General features: G+C 48.3%; 1 protein-coding gene across 1 annotated transcript in view; it reads left to right on the top strand.

Annotated features, from left to right (window-relative positions):
* Window positions 1–18,441, top strand: part of myo7b (myosin VIIB) — a 124,641-nt gene that overhangs the window by 64,268 nt on the left and 41,932 nt on the right. The window contains exons 22-28 of the mRNA XM_033032264.1: window positions 2,036–2,254; window positions 6,260–6,361; window positions 7,473–7,637; window positions 8,829–9,035; window positions 10,419–10,589; window positions 15,232–15,359; window positions 16,349–16,475. Coding sequence (XP_032888155.1) covers window positions 2,036–2,254; window positions 6,260–6,361; window positions 7,473–7,637; window positions 8,829–9,035; window positions 10,419–10,589; window positions 15,232–15,359; window positions 16,349–16,475 — 1,119 coding nt within the window. The remainder of the gene's footprint in view (window positions 1–2,035; window positions 2,255–6,259; window positions 6,362–7,472; window positions 7,638–8,828; window positions 9,036–10,418; window positions 10,590–15,231; window positions 15,360–16,348; window positions 16,476–18,441) is intronic.

Raw genomic sequence — 18,441 nt, 5'->3', positions numbered from 1 at the left:
ATCACCTGCACACTAGTTCCAGGTTATCACAATTTTTACATCCTACACATTCGGGGCAATTTACAGAAGCCAATTATCCTACAAACCTACACGTCTTGGGAATGTGGGAGGAAACCGAGTACCCGGAGAAATTGTGGGAGAATGTGCCACAGGGAGAATGCGCAAACTCCGTACAGATAGCACTAGTAGTCAAGATCGAACGTGGGTCTCTGCCGTTGTGAGGCAGAAACTGCACCACTGTGCTGGACTCTAACATAGAGTCATTATGGCCCAAGGTCTATGACGACTGAGATACCCCATCTAAGTTAGTTCCATTTGTCCGCATTTGGCCCATATTATTCTAAAGCTTACCTCTACATATATTGTTATTGTACCTGCCTCAGCAACTCCCTCTGGCAATTCATTCCAAATACCCACCAGGCTCAAACCACAACACAAAGATCAGCAGAGACAATCAAGACTTTATTCAAGAGAGCCAAATACGGTAATCACTGGGAGCAATGTAAGAGATTGCTCAATGAACAAAGATTCATCTGCTTTTATACAGTCTTTCCTGCTTACAATAGCAAGCACCTTAGGAATTTTCCTTCTTCCCAAATGGTTTTACAACACTCACAGACCATTGACCTCCAGAAAACACAGTACAGTAAAATGTCACCCCATTACAGATAAGCAAATGTCCTGTTACCCTTTCGACTTTATTTTATTGTTTTACGATTGCCATTTGTCCTTTAACAACAGAGAACAGAATCTGACTAAAGTAAACTGCAGTGAATGTCAGCTGCGCACGCTCAGCTTCAACCTTCTTGAAAGACAGAATTATTATAATGCATGAAGAGGACTTTATGCATTTAAACTTTTCCAGATCATTGATGGGCTCGTGGTTTGCTTCCTGTTGGTGTGTCCTCAAATACTCTTCTCTCAGCCACCTCTCGTTCATCATGTCCTGCTTCTACCTATCCCTTTCAGTCTTCTTGAAGCTTTGCAACTTATCTTTGTCACCCTTGACTAAAGACGATTCATATATCTCAGCCAGGACACCTGCAATTTCTTCTCTAAGTTCCAATAGTGCCCTTGAATATATCTGAATAGGCCTGGAAGATGTATTTACATTGTATATCTTAGGAAATTAATATATTCAGCACATCCTCGATTGTTTTATAGACAGTGCTCATGAGATCACCATTAAATCCCCAGGTTTCTGTATCTTCACATCCTTCTCCATGGTAAAAACATGAGGAGAAATATTATTGAGGACCTTGTCCATCTCCTGCGATCCACAAATAGATGATCACTTTGTTTTCTGAGGGCCCTATTCTCTCTCTATAATTCATAAAATCTCTTTGAATTCTCGTTTATCTATCTGCCAGAGTCATCTTATGCTTCCCTTTTGCGCTTCTGATTTCCCCCAATCCTCTCAATCCCCTCTACTCCTCGGGGGATACTCCCAGCATCCCATGTCTGACACTTCCCTCCTTCCTTTTCCGGTCCAGAGTCTCAATTACTCTTGACAGCCAGGGTTCCTTCTGCCTATCTGCTTTGACCTTCACTTTAACCAGAACATGCATATCCTGAACCCTGAGTAGCACACTTTTAAAAGCTTCCTGGAGACACAAAGTGCTAAGTCAGAATGACGGTCCTGACCTGAAACATCACCCATCCATTTCCTCCAGTGATATTGCCTGACCCATTGAGTTCCTCTATCACTTTGTGTTTTGTTTAAAACTATCCCACTTTCCAGAACCTGTCCGGAGACTTCATCTGGGCCAGCCACTTTCTGAGAGTTTGCCGTGGAGAAGTGGGCCGATTAGGCTGGTATTGATACAGGATGAAAGGGCGGGTGTGGGGATGTGTGGTGCTGTGATTAGGTTGGGATTGACAGGGCTATGGAGAGGTTGTAGGACCGATGATCACAGGATATCAGTGAAGGGGAGGTGTTAATCCAGTAATGACTCCTCCGACATAATGCAGCTCTTGACCATTACAATCTTCAGCACGTTCAATTATTTGTGGCATTTCTGCTTTTCCCTCCTAGATGAGGCATGGATTTGGAAGATTACAGGCGCTGTTTCACGCACAGAGAATGGTCAGACAATACCAGGATACCCGGCGGCTGGTGATACTGTTCCAGGCACGCTGCCAGGGTTACCTGGCACGGATAAATCACAACAAGCGATTCAAAGCCCTGGTCACTATCCAGGCCTACACAAAGGGGATGCTTATCCGAAAGAACTATCGCATAATGAGGAGAGATGTAAGTGATGGAGGTGGGGAGAGAGGGCAGGGAGGAAGCACGTTTCACACCCTCAATCTATTCAACCACCAATGAAGTACAGCTGCAGAGTGGTATACACAGCCAGTAATCCAGCCCAGCACGATCCCAGACAGCACCTGATATGCCACGTTGATACAGGGATAAATATTGGCCAAGAATGGACAGTGGGCAGGAGGGGGGGGGGGGGGGTTTACCATCACCAGAGGGTGTGAGTCTGGCAGTGAAACACTTGCTCAGTGCTGTGCCGTTGAGTCAGCTGTTGGAGTACAGCCAGAGAAAGAAACAGTCTACGCATGTCTGTGAATGGGCTTCGGTTGTGGGAGGGTGGGTAGACATGTGTGTATGTGTGTGCGTGCGTGCTTGTGTGTGCGTGTGTGTGTGAATGTGCCTGTGTGCATGCATATATGTGCGCATGTGCCTGTGTGTATGTGTCTGTGTGTGCCTGTGTATATGTGCCAGTGTCTGTGTGTGCATGTCACTTTGTACATGGGTCCGAGTACGTGTGTCTAAGTGAGTGTGTCTGTTTGTGTGTATGTGCATGTGTGTGCGTGTTCGTGAGAGGGCGGGTCATGTATGGTGTTGGCGTATGTATTGGTGTGTGTATGGTGTAGATGTTTATATTGTACGATATCTTGTTTGGCTTGTTTATGTATGCAGATGTATTGCGCGGGGGGGTGAGTGGATGTGTGTCTTTGTGCAGGGGTGTGTACAGATGTGTGTGTGCACGCAAGTACCTGTGTGCACAGATGTGTGTATGCATGCGCAGGTGTATGTGCGCTCATGCAGGTGTGCGTGTTTGTGTGTGTGCGCACATATGTGAGTGTCTGGCAGGGTCTGTGTTCGTTACGGAGCTGGAGCTGCCGTCTGTGAGGGAATCCCCGTTCCAGCGCAGGTCCGCAGAAACAGCAGGTACAGCAAGTACAGTACCTGGAAACAAAGGGGAAGCCTCCATTGTGTCCGGAAACGTGGCCGTCGGGCAGGACTTCAGTTCAGAATGAAGCGCAGGGGCCTTCGGCCCCCTCTCCCAACTATCCTACTGGCTAATGTACAGTCCCTTGAAAATAAAGTGGAGGACTTAAGGGCAAGACTGCTTTATCAAAGGGAGCTGAGGGAATGCTCTGTGATCTGTTTCACAGAGACATGGCTCACCCCCAGCTCCCCAGACTCAGCGGTCCAGCCTGAAGGGTTCTCCATCCACCGCATGGACCGTACCCTGGCATCTGGGAAAGGGAGATGAGGGGGCGTCTGCCTCATGGTCAACTCTGCGTGGTGTTCCGACGTGGCAGTCCTGTCCAACTCCTGCTCTCCACACCTCGAACATCTGGCGGTGAAGTGCCGTCCCTTCTACCTCCCGAGAGAATTCACCTCCGTTATCCTGACCGCGGTCTACATCCCACCCCAGGCAGACGTCCGTCTGGCACTGGAGGAGCTGCATGCCGTGGTCAACAAACACCAGACGTCTTACCCCGAGGCATTTACCACCATTGCTGGGGACTTCAATAAGGCGAACCTCAAGAAATCACTCCCCAACTTCCACCAACATGTCTCCTGCTGCACCAGAGGACCTAACACCCTCGACCACTGCTACACCACCATCAAGAATGCCTATCGTTCTATCCCTCGCCCTCACTTCGGTAAGTCCGACCATACCGCGGTGCTGCTTCTTCCTGCCTACAAGCAGCAATTAAAGAGCGCACCCCCAGAAGTGAGGACAGCACAGAGCTGGTCGGGGGGGGGGGCAGAAGAACAACTCCAGGACTGTTTGGAGTCTGTAGACTGGGCAATGTTCAAGGACTCGGCAACGGACTTGAACGAATATGCCACAGTCGTTACAGACTTCATAAAGAAATGTGTGGAGGACTGCATCCCTACAAAAACCTTCCGAGTGTTTCCCAATCAGAAACCTTGGATGAACTTTGAGATCCGCACTCTCCTGAAGTCCAGACACAGGGCATTCACATCCAACGATACAGTGGCCTACATGAAGACCAGATACGACCTTGGTAAGGCCATCAAAAAGGCCAAAAGGGACTTCTGCTCCAAACTGGAGGACGAGACAGATGTTCGGCAGCTGTGGCAGGGTCTGAATGCAATCACCTCCTACAAGGCAAAACCAGGAGGCAGCTCGAATGCCGGTGTAACATCACTCCCTGACGAGCTCAATGCGTTTTACGCACGCTTTGACAGGGAGAATACTGATGTGCCTTCCCGATCCCCCATTCGCTGTGATGGCATTTCAGTCTCAGTCACAGAGGCCGATGTCAGGAAATCCTTCAGAGGGGTGAACCCCCGAAAAGCACCTGGACCTGATGGTATACCCGGCCGTGTTCTAAAAACCTGTGTGGACCAACTGGCGGGAGTTTTTACGGACATTTTCAACCTCTCACTTCTGAGGTCTGAGGTCCCCACCTGCTTTAAAAGGGCATCAATTATACCGGTGCCCAAGAAGAGTAAGGTGACGTGCCTCAATGACTATCGACCAGTGGCACTAACGCCGGTGGTGATGAAGTGCTTTGAGAGGTTGATCATGGAGCAAATCAACTCCTACATCGACAAAAACCTGGACCCACTGCAGTTCGCGTACCGCCACAACAGATCAACGGTGGATGCGATCTCGCTGGCCCTCCACTCCGCACTGGACCACTTGGACAACAAAAACTCATATGTCACATTCATTGATTACAGCTCGGCATTTAACACAATCATCCCCTCCAAACTGATTACCAAACTCGCAGAACTGGGTCTCTGCGCATCCCTCTGCAACTGGATCCTCGACTTCCTCGTCCACAGACCACAGTCTGTTCGTATTGGTGGAAATGTGTCAGCCTCAATAACAATCAGCACGGGAGCACCTCAAGGCTGCGTGCTCAGCCCCCTGCTGTACTCACTCTATACCCATGACTGCGTAGCGAACCACAGTGCGAACTCCATCATCAAGTTCGCTGACGACACCACTATTGTGGGGCGTATCACTGATGGGGATGAGTCAGAGTACAGAAGAGAGATCGAGCAACTGTCCATATGGTGCCAGCGCAATAACCTGGCCCTGAACACCAGCAAAACCAAGGAACTGATTGTGGACTTTGGAAGGAGTAGGAGGGGGACCCACAGCCCCATTTATATCAACGGGTCGATGGTTGAAAGGGTCAAGAACTTCAAATTCCTGGGGGTGCACATCTCTGAAGATCTTTCCTGGTCCGAGAACACGAACGCAATTATCAAAAAAGCTCATCAGCGCCTCTACTTCCTGAGAAGATTACGGAGAGTCGGACTGTCAAGGAAGACTCTCTCTAACTTCTACAGGTGCACAGTCGAGAGCATGCTGACCGGTTGCATCGTGGCTTGGTTCGGAAATTTGAGCGCCCTGGAGAGGAAAAGATTACAAAAAGTAGTAAACACTGCCCAGTCCATCATCGGCTCTGACCTTCCTTCCATCGAGGGGATTTATCGCAGTCGCTGCCTCAAAAAGGCTGGCAGTATCATCAAAGACCCACACCATCCTGGCCACACACTGATCTCCCTGCTACCTTCAGGTAGAAGGTACAGGAGCCTGAAGACTGCAACAACCAGGTTCAGGAATAGCTACTTCCCCTCAGCCATCAGGTTATTAAACCTGGCTCGGACAAAACTCTGATTATTAGCAACCACTTTCTGTTATTTGCACTACCAGTTTATTTATTCATGTGTGTATATATTTATATCATGGTATATGGACACATTTATCTGTTTTGTAGTAAATGCCTACTATTTTCTGTGTGCTTAAGCAAAGCAAGAATTTCATTGTCCTATACAGGGACACATGACAATAAACTCACTTGAACTTGAACTTGAACTTGAATGGGCTGAGGTGGGGGTGGCTTGGTGTGGGGCAACTGACCTGGCTGTCTCTCTCAGTGGGAAGCATTGGGTATTAGGGGGTGGAGAAGGTGCCAGGATGAGAGGGTGGAGTGTTAGTAATATGTTTCACTCTTTAACCTCTCGCAGATTGAAGGAGGCGCTGAGGCAAGGAAGCTCGGCAAGAAAGGGGGGCAGCGGAGAGTGGTGGTTGTCGCAATGGCTAAGGATGAGGCTGACACAAGAAACTCGGTACGAATGGTCTCAACGTCCAGCTTTGCAAACATCTCAGCAAACGGCATTCCTCTGACAATTACCTTGGTTGCTGTCCTGTCATTGGTGCAAACGCCCCGCTGATAAGTGGCTATACACGTGGTTTAAGGGACCAGAGATCCCACAATGGATCCATGCCCGATACAGACCAGGGACCTTGCAAAGGCCCAGCACCACAACTCACCTTCCCACAAAAACACCTCCAACCAGAGCCTTAACTTGCTATAAAAACAGAAAATGTTGGAAATACTTTGCAGGTCAGGCAGCATCTGTGGAGAGAGAACAAAGAGTTAGTGCTTCAGGGTTGATAGAGAATAGCTAAAAATCAAACTTGTTTTAAGTAGCAGAGTGAGGGGAGCAGTGCAGAGAAGGCAGGCAGTGACAAGGTGGAGACAAGGGGAGACTGAATGACAGGTGGTGGTGGTGCTGGCCGAGAGAGGAGGCGGGAGGGAGGCTTGTTACTCACAGCTGAGTGAGGTGTAAATGGAGAGCGATGAATGAGGAAAGAGGAAAAGCTGCAGTTTATTTACCTATCTTTGACTGAATAATTTTTTTAATTGTGAGAAATTGGGGATCTCACTCTTCAGGGTGAGCTATTTTAGACCGGGTTGAGAACAAAATATCTTCACTCAAGAGAAAGGGGGTGATTTTTTTCCATAGAAGGTCATTCGGAACAGGGCGAGGTTGCTGACGTAGGATTGAAAGGCCGAATGACCTATTGGCACTCCTTTAATTTTAACTCATATATATGTTTAAAATTAATTTTACGTTAAAAAATAACATTAGTATTGCTTAAAAAGTAGAGTATTTTTAAATGAATGCCGGCCAATGTTGGATGATCTGCGAGGGACGAGGCCTTGGGATCTTCTGTCTGAGATCCAAGCTACTCGCAGATATCTCCAATCCATAGGATGCCCCCCTGAAGATGGTCCTCGATGCTGGATTCCCAGCGGTGACCATCCCTGAAAGCAAACACCTTCTGAGAAACAAACTCCCATTGGATCCTTTTGCAGCTTCCTGACTGATGACAACATCCTCCCTCCAGTTATCTGCTCTCTCCCCTAAGCAGTCCTCATTGCTCTCTCTGTAGGCCATGATGACCAAGCAGGACATGATGAATGAGAGGAGGCTGAGAGAAGAGTATTTGAGGACACAACAACAGGAAGCGAACCACGAGGCCATCAATGATCTGGAAATGGTGGACAAGATCTTCAGCTTTCTGCCAAATGTGCTGGAAGATCAGGAGAAATTTGAGGTAACATTTCCATTTTGGGAACTAAATACCATGATTTCCCAAGGAGGGCCTTCACTGACTGGACTGTGGGTGACAGGGCATGTGCAGTGGGCAGTTTTGTTCTGGATTTGTTATTCTACTTGGCCCAGTTTCACAATCCCGTGACATGCGGTCTCTGACTGTGCCCCTGGGATTCTGGATTACAGGGCTGAGACCCCTGGCCTGGAAACTGCTTCATGTGCTTCCAACATAAATTGTGGCATGCAGTGTAATATCAGCTCAACTAGCCCACGCTCCCCCCCCCCCACCCCTCCACTCCACAGCTACACAAACCTTTTGTGGTCACGTTTGTGAAACTGAGGCATGGGCTTCCATTATTCATCCATGCGTCCAGAGCAGCACTGGGCCATTTCTGGTTGTTGTCCCTCTGACTTGGCAGTGGGAATTTGACTGACTAGATTTGACTAGACTCCAGCAGTATTTTATGTCTTCTTGTCTGAGAAATAACAGCACCCGGTCACCCACAGAATGACCCGGTGTTACCAGCCCTGGAAACTTTCCCAGGAATGCTGAGCCTAATATCGCTAAGAACCGTAAGCTGAAACACAACGTCAGCTGTGTGTCTGTAGCTCGAGGGCAGGAGAAGCTTAACAATCCACACTTTGATCAATTAATCTGTTAATTTGGTGATTAATTAATTAAAAGTGCTAGTAACGTGGAAGTGTCTATAGGTTGATACTTGCCTAGAATTGATTACTTGATCTCTACCAGTTCATGCAGTTTGCTGATCAAAGTCGCAGATCCCCTTGGGCAGTGAGAGGATTCCGTGTCTACTTTCCCGAGCTCACAGTATCAAACAGAGCGGCCACAGGGGTTCCCTGCTGGGACTTGTCTATAGGTGAATCCTACCTGTAACACTGGGACCCATCTACAGGTGAGCCCCCACCTGTAACACTGGTGGGGGTGGTCTACAGGCAAAATATTAGGACTTTCTGCGGGTGATCCCGCCTGTAACACTGAGACTGACTACAGGTGATCACTGCCTGTAAACATTGGGACCTATTTACAGGTGATACCAGCCTGTAACACTAGGACTGTCTGCAAGTGATCCCAGTCTGTAACACTGTGACCTGTCCATATGACTACCACTCAGGACTGTATCACTGAGATCACTTTGCCCTGCTCATGGTTGGTTTTGTTTGACCTTCTCAGGACTTGGAAGTGAAGCGGCAGAGGTTGGAGGAGTTTGATTTGGATGACACCTCGCTTTCCTCAGACACCGCTGAAGAGGACGACCTTTCCCAGTTCACCTTCTCGAAATACGCTGCCACTTACTTCCAGGGGTCATCCACAGCCACCCACATCCGACGGCCTCTCCGACACCCCCTGCTCTTCCACGAGGAGCAAGTAGATGTCCTGGTAGGTGAACGTCGCACAACTGGAAGCCAACGGCCTGGCTCGTAGACTTCCCACCCATCCCTCCCACCTTATTTGGATGTAAGTGAAGGAAGGGTGAAGGAGTTTATTACAATGGGACGTATCTAAAGTGTGTTTATTATTCCATGGGAAGGAGCTTAGATAGAGGGTGATAGAGCACAGAAGCAAGACCTTCAGCCAAACCACCCCAATTGACCATCAGCCACTCATTGACATTAATCCCACCCTAACCCTTTATTCTACCCAAACACATGAGTGGAATAACCTCAGATTCTAGCACTCATCCACACACAAGGGCCAATTTACATCTACTAATCTGCACATCTTTGGGAAGTGACAGGAAACCAGAGCACCCGAAGGAAACTCACACAGTCACAGGGAAAACGTGCAAACTCCACACATTCCGTGCCCAAGGTCAGGATTTGAATCGGGTCTCGGGCGCTGTGAGGCAGCAGCTCTACTAGCTGTGCAACTGTGCCGCCCAAGAACTTTGGTTTAGTTTAGAGATACAGCGTGGAAACAGGCTCTTCGGCCCACTGAGGCCAGGCTGACCAATGATTAGTTGTACACTAGTTTTATCCTACACACTAGGGACAATTTACAGATGCCAATTAACCTACATTCTTTGGAATGTGGAAAGAAATAGGAGCACCTGGAGAAAGCCCATGCGAGAATATACAAACTCCACAAAGACAGCATCCGTAGTCTGGCTCAAATCCAGGTTCTGGTGCTGTACGGCAGCAACCCAACCGTTGTGCCACTATGCTGCCACTCGTACAATGTGTATGTTGGCTAGGCAAGCTGGGTTGGAAATTTCTTCCTGCATCTTTAGACATTACTTTAGAAATACAGCGTGAAAACAGGCCCTTCAGCCCAGCGAGTCCATGCCGACCCGCGATCACCCCGTACATTAGCACTACCCTACACCCTAGGAACAATTTGCAATTTAGCGAAGCCAATTAACCTACAAACCTGTATGTATTTGGAATGTGGAACGAAACCGGGGAACCTGGAGAAAACCCACGTGGTCACAGAGAGACCATACAAATTCCCTCCAGACAGCACCCATAGTCAGGATCAAACCCAGGTCTCTGGTGCTGTAAGGCAGCAGCTCTACCAGTGCGCCATTGTGCTAAATCTGCCCTAAATCTCTGAATGGGTCGCAGATAATAATAACATTAAAGGATTCACAAGGGACTGGAGATGGTGGAATTTGGAGCGAAGTAATGATATTAAATTGTTGAGGTTCCATTTTGGAGTGTGGTGTCATGATGCAAGTCACATTGTTTATAGCCAGTCGGCAGCTCCAGCAACTTTGGACTGGCTATTTGTAACGTTACCGACATGTGGAATCTGTGTCTGCAGGCTTCCCTGGCTGTGTGGAATGTTATCCTCAGATTCATGGGAGATCTTCCAGAACCCAAGCCATTTGCCAAGGCCACAGAGAAGACGAGGAACTCCATCATGACACGAATATATGACTCCATTAGCAGAAAGTCCAAGGCTTTCATGACTGCAAACCAGGCCACAGATGAGGTATGGTGCGTCCGGGAACTGTTGACACACTCAATGTTTTATTGCTCAATGTGGATCAAAGCTCCCAGTCAACTGGAGCAGTGTGGTCAGAGACGTCTTCCACCTGTACAGGGACCACCGTGGTGTGAAGTGTTGTACAGTACTGATCTGGCTACCACTATGGTGTTGATGATTTGGTGGCCAAATTTGTGGATGACACAAAGATAGGTGAAGGGGCAGGTAGTGTACAGCAAGCAGGGAGTCTGAAGAAGGACGGGCAAAGAAGTGGCAGATGGAACACAGTACAGCAAAGTGTGCGGTCATGCACGTTGGTGGTAGGAATAAGAGTGCAGACTACTTTCTAAACAGGGAAAGGGTTCAGTAATCAGATATGCAAATGGTTTTGGGAGTGCTGGTGCAGGATTCCCAAACGGTTAATTTGCAGATTGAATCGATAGCGAGGAAGGCAAATACAATGTTAGCAATCATTTCAAGAGGACTAGAAAATAAAAGCAAGGATATAATGCTGAGATATTATAAGGCACTGGTCAGACTGCATTTGGAGAATTGTGAGCAGTTTTGGACCACATATTTGAGGAGGGATGTGTTGGCATTGGACAGAGACCAGAGGAGGTTTAGAGAATGATCCCGATAAGATTGGTTTAATTTATGGTGAGCGTTTGACGGCACTGTACCTATACTCGCTGGAGTTTAGAAGGATGAGAGGGCTTCACATTGAAACTTAACGAATAGTGAAAGGCCTGGATGTAGTGGATGTAGAGTGGATGTTCCCACTAGTGGGAGAGTCTAGGACCAGATGGTATAGCCTCAGAATCATAGGACGTACCTTACATAAGAGATGAGGAAGAATTTCTTCAACCAGAGGGTGGTGAATCTATGGAATTCACCACCACAGACAGATGTGGAGGACAAGTCTTTGAGTATTTTTAAAGGTTCTTCATTAGCTCCTGTGACTTGTGAACTTATGAACATTACACTAACCAGACACTGTTCAGTGAATCCCAACCAGCGGGGCCAAAGGTTGAGGGTCTGGGACCCAAGGTCTCAGTCACTAGGGCTATAGGTTTCCATCCACGGATATCACCATCACCACCTGTTCCTCTCATCCCCTCTCCCACCCGATCATCCGCTGGACTGCTCCCAGTCTTTCCCAAACCCTGACCACCTCCCAACTACCTCCCAACCCGCCGCTAACCTTATCTTCTCTCAAAACCATTCAGTTCCTCCAACAACAATAGTTTCTTCCCTCCCTCGCACACAATGGTCTTTCCCACAACAATGGCAGTGTCCCCTCTGCCCAGCTCTCCCTCCTCTGCCCAGCTCCCCCCCACTGCCAAGCTCCCTCAGCTTAGCTCCTCCCCTGCCCAGCTCCAACTGCTAAGCTCCCCCCTCTGCCCAGTTCTCTTCCTCTGCCCAACTCCCCCTCTGATGGTGTGGAAAGAAGATCTGTTTTACCAGGCATGATATCGTGGGCAGTATGTACAGTGGAGTATAGGACCACCCCTCTGTGGGCTCCAGTGGCCCTTTCTGTACCAATCCTGACAGTGTTCACTTGATCCAAGGTTCTCTGGATTAAAATATATATTTTCCAATTCGTTGCTTTTTTAATTATGGCCCTCATTTTTTACTGTGTGCTATGAGTTGCTGCATAACCATGACCTGCGGGATGTTGAATGATCTGAATGTGTTAAATTACTGGAGGGTAGGGTTGATTATTGGGCTTATCCCAGTGTTCTCTTCTGCTTCTTGCATATGGCATGCACAGCCTAAAGGTGTAGGACAACTTGTTCTATTTGATCTTATTTGAATGTGCACGCCGGGTTGATTGCATTCGTCGAAACAGGGCAGACCACGTGAAGGTTGCAATCTTCCACCCCATCTCAGTGTTACAATCCAGTAATAAACAGTGCTGTCTAACCCTTCTCCCGCTGAGGACCTGAGGTCTGCCTGCTTCCCTCATTTACCAATCTTTGTCTGAGCTCCTTTGAATGCATCCTTGCCCTCTCTCTCGGCAGCAGGTGAGACTTTTCCTCACCCTACCCCTGTCATGTCTTATGGTGGTAGAATTCTGTCGATCATCGCTCCTGTTACTGGGACCAAGAGAACTCGGTAGGGAAAGTAGGAGTCTGCATCAACAGCACCAGGCAGGTTCCTGGAATGAGAGGATTGTCCTAGCATCATGATTAAATAAATTAGTTATATATTCTTTTCAGTTCAGAAGAATGAGTGGTGATCTTTTTAAAACATTCAGATCCTGAAGGAACATAGTGGCAGATGTCGGGATGTTTTCACATGGAAGCATCTTGAATGTGGCCTACTCCTGCACTTATTTCTGACTAGGACTAAAGACCCATCTGAGAAATATTATTGCTGGTTCCAACACAAATACTCTGCCTGGGTAGAGTAGAGTGAAAGGAAGGGCTATTTATTCTGATCGCTATTACTCAAATGGAGAACGATATGAGCCTGATCCGCCCTTGGGCAAGAAAATAGTTGATGATAGATTGGAATCTACCACTACAGTAGTATAGTTTGAAGGAAGAATGATATATCAAGGCATACAACACCAACCAGCCCCTTCGGCCCACCGCGTCCATGCCATCTACCAATCCTCCATTTACACTAATCCCACTTTAACCCCATTTTAGTTTAGTTTAGTTTAGAGATACAGCGTGGAAACAGGCCCTTCAGCCCACCGGGTCCGTGCCGTCCAGTGATCCCCACACATTAACACTATCTTACACCTCCACCAGGGACAATTTTTACATTTACCAAGCCAATTAACCTACAAACCTGTACGCCTTTGGAATGTGGGAGGAAACCGAAGATCTCGGAGGAAACCCATGCATGTCACGGGGAGAACGTACAAACTCCGTACAGACAGCACCCATAGTCGGGATCGAACCCGGGTCTCCAGCGCTGCATTCGCTGTAAGGCAGCAACTCTACCGTTGCGCCACCGTGACCCAAGATTATATAACTCACCCATCCACCAGGGGCAATTTACAGTGGACTATTAACCAACCAAGCAGCACGTGTTTGTGTGAAAACCCACACAGTCACAGGGAGAAAGTGCAAACTCCACATAATCAGAATTGGAGGTCAGGATCAAGCTTAGTCTCTGCCGCTGTGAGGCAGCAGTACTACCAGCTCTGTCCCTGTGTGATGGAGGTTATGTGGGTAGCTGAGCTACGATGAACGTGTTCGTTGGGAGATGTGTGGAGAAAGAACACTAACACTGTCTTCTGTGTCAGCCGGGGATGGAAAGGCATGGACTGGGATTCCCAGATACTGCAGTCAGGGAAAATAATGATCAGAGGCAGAAATCAGCCAACATCCCTCAGAGCACACCCCACCATCTAATGAGGTAGTGGCTCATCCTGTATCCCTCCTTTCCTCATTTTGGCCAATTGCCTAGGTGTCTGGAAGCCTTTAGATGTCTATCAGGCACTGTTACAGATTGGGCCACAACTCTCACTTCCCCATGTTTCCAGAGCTTGAGTCATGAAAAGAGGAAGAAATGTAGCAAGCATTAGCCTTCCAGCTTAAATGTAAGCAACAATTCAACCCCAAATTGAAACATCATGCTGATGATATGAGAACAGCCATGGACTCCACTGGCCATGACGTCTACAGCAATTTTTCCTAAAGTGGTTTTCTACTTTTTAACTATCCTACTCCCTATTAACACAATCCAACTCCTAATATTAGAGTAACTCCGATCTGGAACGAATCTGCCATTTTCCTCATCATGGTGCCGGTGGGAATTATGCTGTGTCTTGTGGTAGAGTCATTGTTGAAGGCTGAAGCTTGCATCTCCTGTCTAGTTGTTGATCTAAGTTCTGTACTCGTGTATGGAAAGAATGGTTTTCCCTCTGCCGTCGTTGGGAAGGATGAGATCCTTCAGAATTACATTGTAGTTTACTCCATTTCCTGTGTCTTCATTCGCACATACTGGCCATAACGTTAACACCATCCCTCCCCCCCCACCCCCCCCCCCCCCCCCCCCCCCCCCCCCCCCCCCCCCCCCCCCCCACTCCACATCAGAGAAGTTAAACCCAGATTGTTACATTTCATTCTGTTTTGATGCTGTTGATTAACACTGCTCGGTACATTCCGTGTGTTTATAAACTGTGATTATAACAGAGGACAGTACAGCACAGGAGGAAGCCAACCATATCTACACTGACCATGATGCCAGTCCAGCTAACCCCGTCTGCCTGCACATGATCCACATCCCTCTATGCCCTGCATGTTCACATGTCTGTCTAAATGGCTGTAAAACCTTGATATTATGTTTGCTTCCACCACTTCCCTTGCCACCACTTCCCTTTCAACCTTGGGGAAAAAAAACTGATTGTCCATTTTGTCTATGCCTCTTGTAATTTTTATAAACTTCTATCAGGTCAACTCTCAGCGTCTGACACTCTAGAGTAAACGATCCAAGTTTGTCTGATCTCCCCTGAAAGCGAATGCTCTTCAAGTTTGGGATGTGGCGCTGTAAACGTGGAAACCAAGCTCACCCTCCCCACAACTGCAGACAGGCCCTGCTCCTGAACACAACACACCACTGGGTTCGTGGAGCTGAAAGCCTTGGTTCATAATCTCTTTGTGAGAAATGTTTTTCCTGGTTTCTGCTGCAGAGCCCGTCTGGTCCAACACTTGGAGAGGAAATGCTGTTGGATGAGAATCCCGTCGCAGACAGACCAATGTCAAACCTGGAGAAGCTTCACTTCATTATTGGTAATGCCATTGCCAGGCCCAGCATCAGGTAATTGGTCTGAAGAAGGGTCTCGACCCGAAACATCACCCATTCCTCCTATCCAGAGACGCTGAGTTTTAGATTTAGCTTAGATAACGGGCCTGTCCCACTTACGAGATTTTTTCAGCGACTGCCGGCACCCGTCATAGTCGCAGCAGGTCGCTGAGTATTTTCAACATATTGAAAATCCAGCGGCGACCAGAACAAGGTACGACTCTGTGGGCGACTACTCACGACCATACAAGCACCTGTATGGTCGTGAGTAGTCTTCTCAGTCGCCCAAAGAGTCATAGCGTCTTTCAGGTCGCTGCTGAACTTTCAACATGTTGAAAATATGACAGGTGCCGGCAATTGCCGAAAAAGTCATGTAAGTGGGACAAGCCCATACATTATAGCGAGGAAACAGGCCCTTCAGCCCACCGGGTCGGCAACAACCTGCGATCCTTGCCCATTAACACCAAGCTACATGCACTGGGGACGAGTTACATTTATACCAAGCCAATTAAAATACAAAACTGTACGTCTTTGGAGTGTGGGAGGAAACCGAAGATGTCGGAGAAAACTCACACGGTCATGGGGAGAACGTACAAACTCCGTACAGACAGCACCCGCAGTCGGGATCGAATCCGGGTCTCTGGCGCTGCAAGCGCTGTAAGGCAGCAACTCTACCGTTGCGCCACCGTGCTGCATTTTGCATCTATCTTCAGGTAACTGGTCGATGGTTCCTGCCACCGAGTCCATGCTGACCATCAACCACCCACTAATCTTACTTTTATACAATTTTTAAATTCTCCCCACATTCTCAAAACTCCTCCAAGATTCTACCACCCACTTACACACTCTGGGCAATTTACGGCACCCATTTAACCTATTGATCCGTAAGTCTTTTGAATCTGGGAGGAAACCAGGTGCTGGTCGACAGAATCCGTGTTGGATGCAGAAGGGAAAAGTGTTGTGAAAAGGAGGCCCTTCTGATCGTTTCCTTGTTCTTGTTGCAGGGATGAGATTTATTGCCAGATCTGCAAGCAGCTGTCCAATTGTTATAACAAGAACGCCTACGCCAGAGGCTGGATACTCCTGTCCCTCTGTGTTGGCTGCTTTCCAGCATCAGAAAGCTTTATGAAGGTTAGTCGCACAAGCACACACCAACATCCAGACTTGTATTTGATGCTCCCACTGTGATACACACACATTCACAGGCAGACTCATGCCATCCCTTGTGCAACATGCATGCCTACAGGCAGATGTGGCTGTTAGCCGCGCTGTGCTGCCCACACACCTACAGGCCAGTTTGCAACTGTTGGTCTCACTCTCTCCCCAAACACAGCTCTGCAGGTTTTGTCCGGTGTTGCTCAGCGCCATTTGTATGTGTGACCCTTCCTTTAGCCCAGGGGTGGGCTCCTGTCCTATCCCCATGGGTTGACCCTTGACCTTTCACCCCCAGGGGAGGATCACTGCCCTTTCACCCCAGGGATGGTCTGCTCTCTGCTTTTTGCGAGTCAGAGCATGTACCGTTTCACAGTAGCTGCACTGTGCCCGAGCCTGCACTCAAACGACTGCGGACAAGGAGGAGACCATTCGGCACCTCGAGACTATCTCCCATTCAGTAAGATCCTACCTGATCAGTTCCCACCTCCCTTGACAATCATTCACACCTTTGCTGATGTATCTATCAAGCTCGACTTAAAAATATGCCAGCCCTGTTTCCACCACCCTCCGAGGAAGAACAGCTTCAGACACTTCCCACCTTGTGAACCTCATTTTGTTGCAACAACCCACTTCATCATCAGTCCATTGTTGACTTCACTTGACCTTGACCTTGAAGCAGTCATCTGTAACGTTGGCATCACGTCAGGCCAGCGGGTGGTGATGGAAGACCTCAATGGGAAAGAAAGACAGCAGCGGGGAGCTGCTGGGCATCTGTCCAACTTGGATTCCATTCAACGTCTGAAGCTGCAGGCATCCTGAGTTTGATGCCAACTGACTTGCCTCTCGCTGGCAACTGTTGTCAGACAACTCAGGAGCATCAGGAAGCCCAGCGCAACATCAACTGCCCAAAAGTTTAGTGCAAGCTGTAGGTCAGCCTGTCGGCCCACCATGCTGACCCTGGCCGCCCCACACTGGACCTGACCAGCCCACCCATGCTGACTCTGACAAGCCAACCATGCTGACCCTGGCCAGTCCACGCTGGACCAAGGTCTCCCACAGCAGCCGTAGGCTCCTCTCCACTCGTCCTCTCTTCCAGCTGCTGGAAGATCAGCGGCAACAAACTTCCCCGCCAGCAAGACTTGTGAAAGTAGAAACACAATAGCTGGGAACTTATGGGAAATGCATTGATGAAACGCTGATAATTCAGCACCCTCGAATCTTTGGTGCTGATTTCCTAGACTGTTGGATGTTACTCCCACTAATATCCAAGCACACGTTTATGTCGCTATCTTTACCTGTTACACACTGATGAGAAATGTTCCAGTGAACTCAGTGAGTTTAAAGGGAGTGGGAAATACAGAAGTATTCCGTGCCCCATCCTTGACCCCAGGTGTACCAGATCCTAACCCCAGTTCTGGCTGCGTTCCTAGCCCACAATCCAGACCCTGGTCCCAGCTTTACTCTGGAGCCCAGATCACATCCTGGACTAACCAGTGAACCAGGGGCACTCTGGTTCTGGCTCTTTTTTTTCTTGGAGAGTTTTTTTTCTACCTTCTAAACCTGAAGACAGTGGGAAGAGAGCAGCCATCTTGCTGAAAACATAAATCAGCTTTAAAACATCGATGGGAAGAAGCGAAAATAAGTTTCCCCTGTTCAGTGTTGCTGATTAAAGAGGTGATTAGATTGAAGCATGCACCCTATTGGCTCAGCTAGAGTAACAGATAAAGTAAAGGCAAGTTACAGCGGAGCAGCCTGTTGGGAGTGGCCACGTTGAGGCTCTGGCTCGAGAGGCTTCGGAGAGAAGGGCTGAGGAGAAGAATGCTGACCTGTCAAAGCCAGAGTAAAGCAGCAGCAAGTAAATACATTGGCAACACATAAATGAGGCTTGCAGGATCACGTGATGTGCTGTAGCTGCATGATGTGGGAGCTGGTGGACACTTTG

Source organism: Amblyraja radiata, chromosome 13, assembly GCF_010909765.2.
Source record: "Amblyraja radiata isolate CabotCenter1 chromosome 13, sAmbRad1.1.pri, whole genome shotgun sequence".
NCBI classification, from domain to species: Eukaryota; Metazoa; Chordata; class Chondrichthyes; order Rajiformes; family Rajidae; genus Amblyraja; species Amblyraja radiata.
This window is presented reverse-complemented; position numbering and strand designations above follow the sequence as displayed.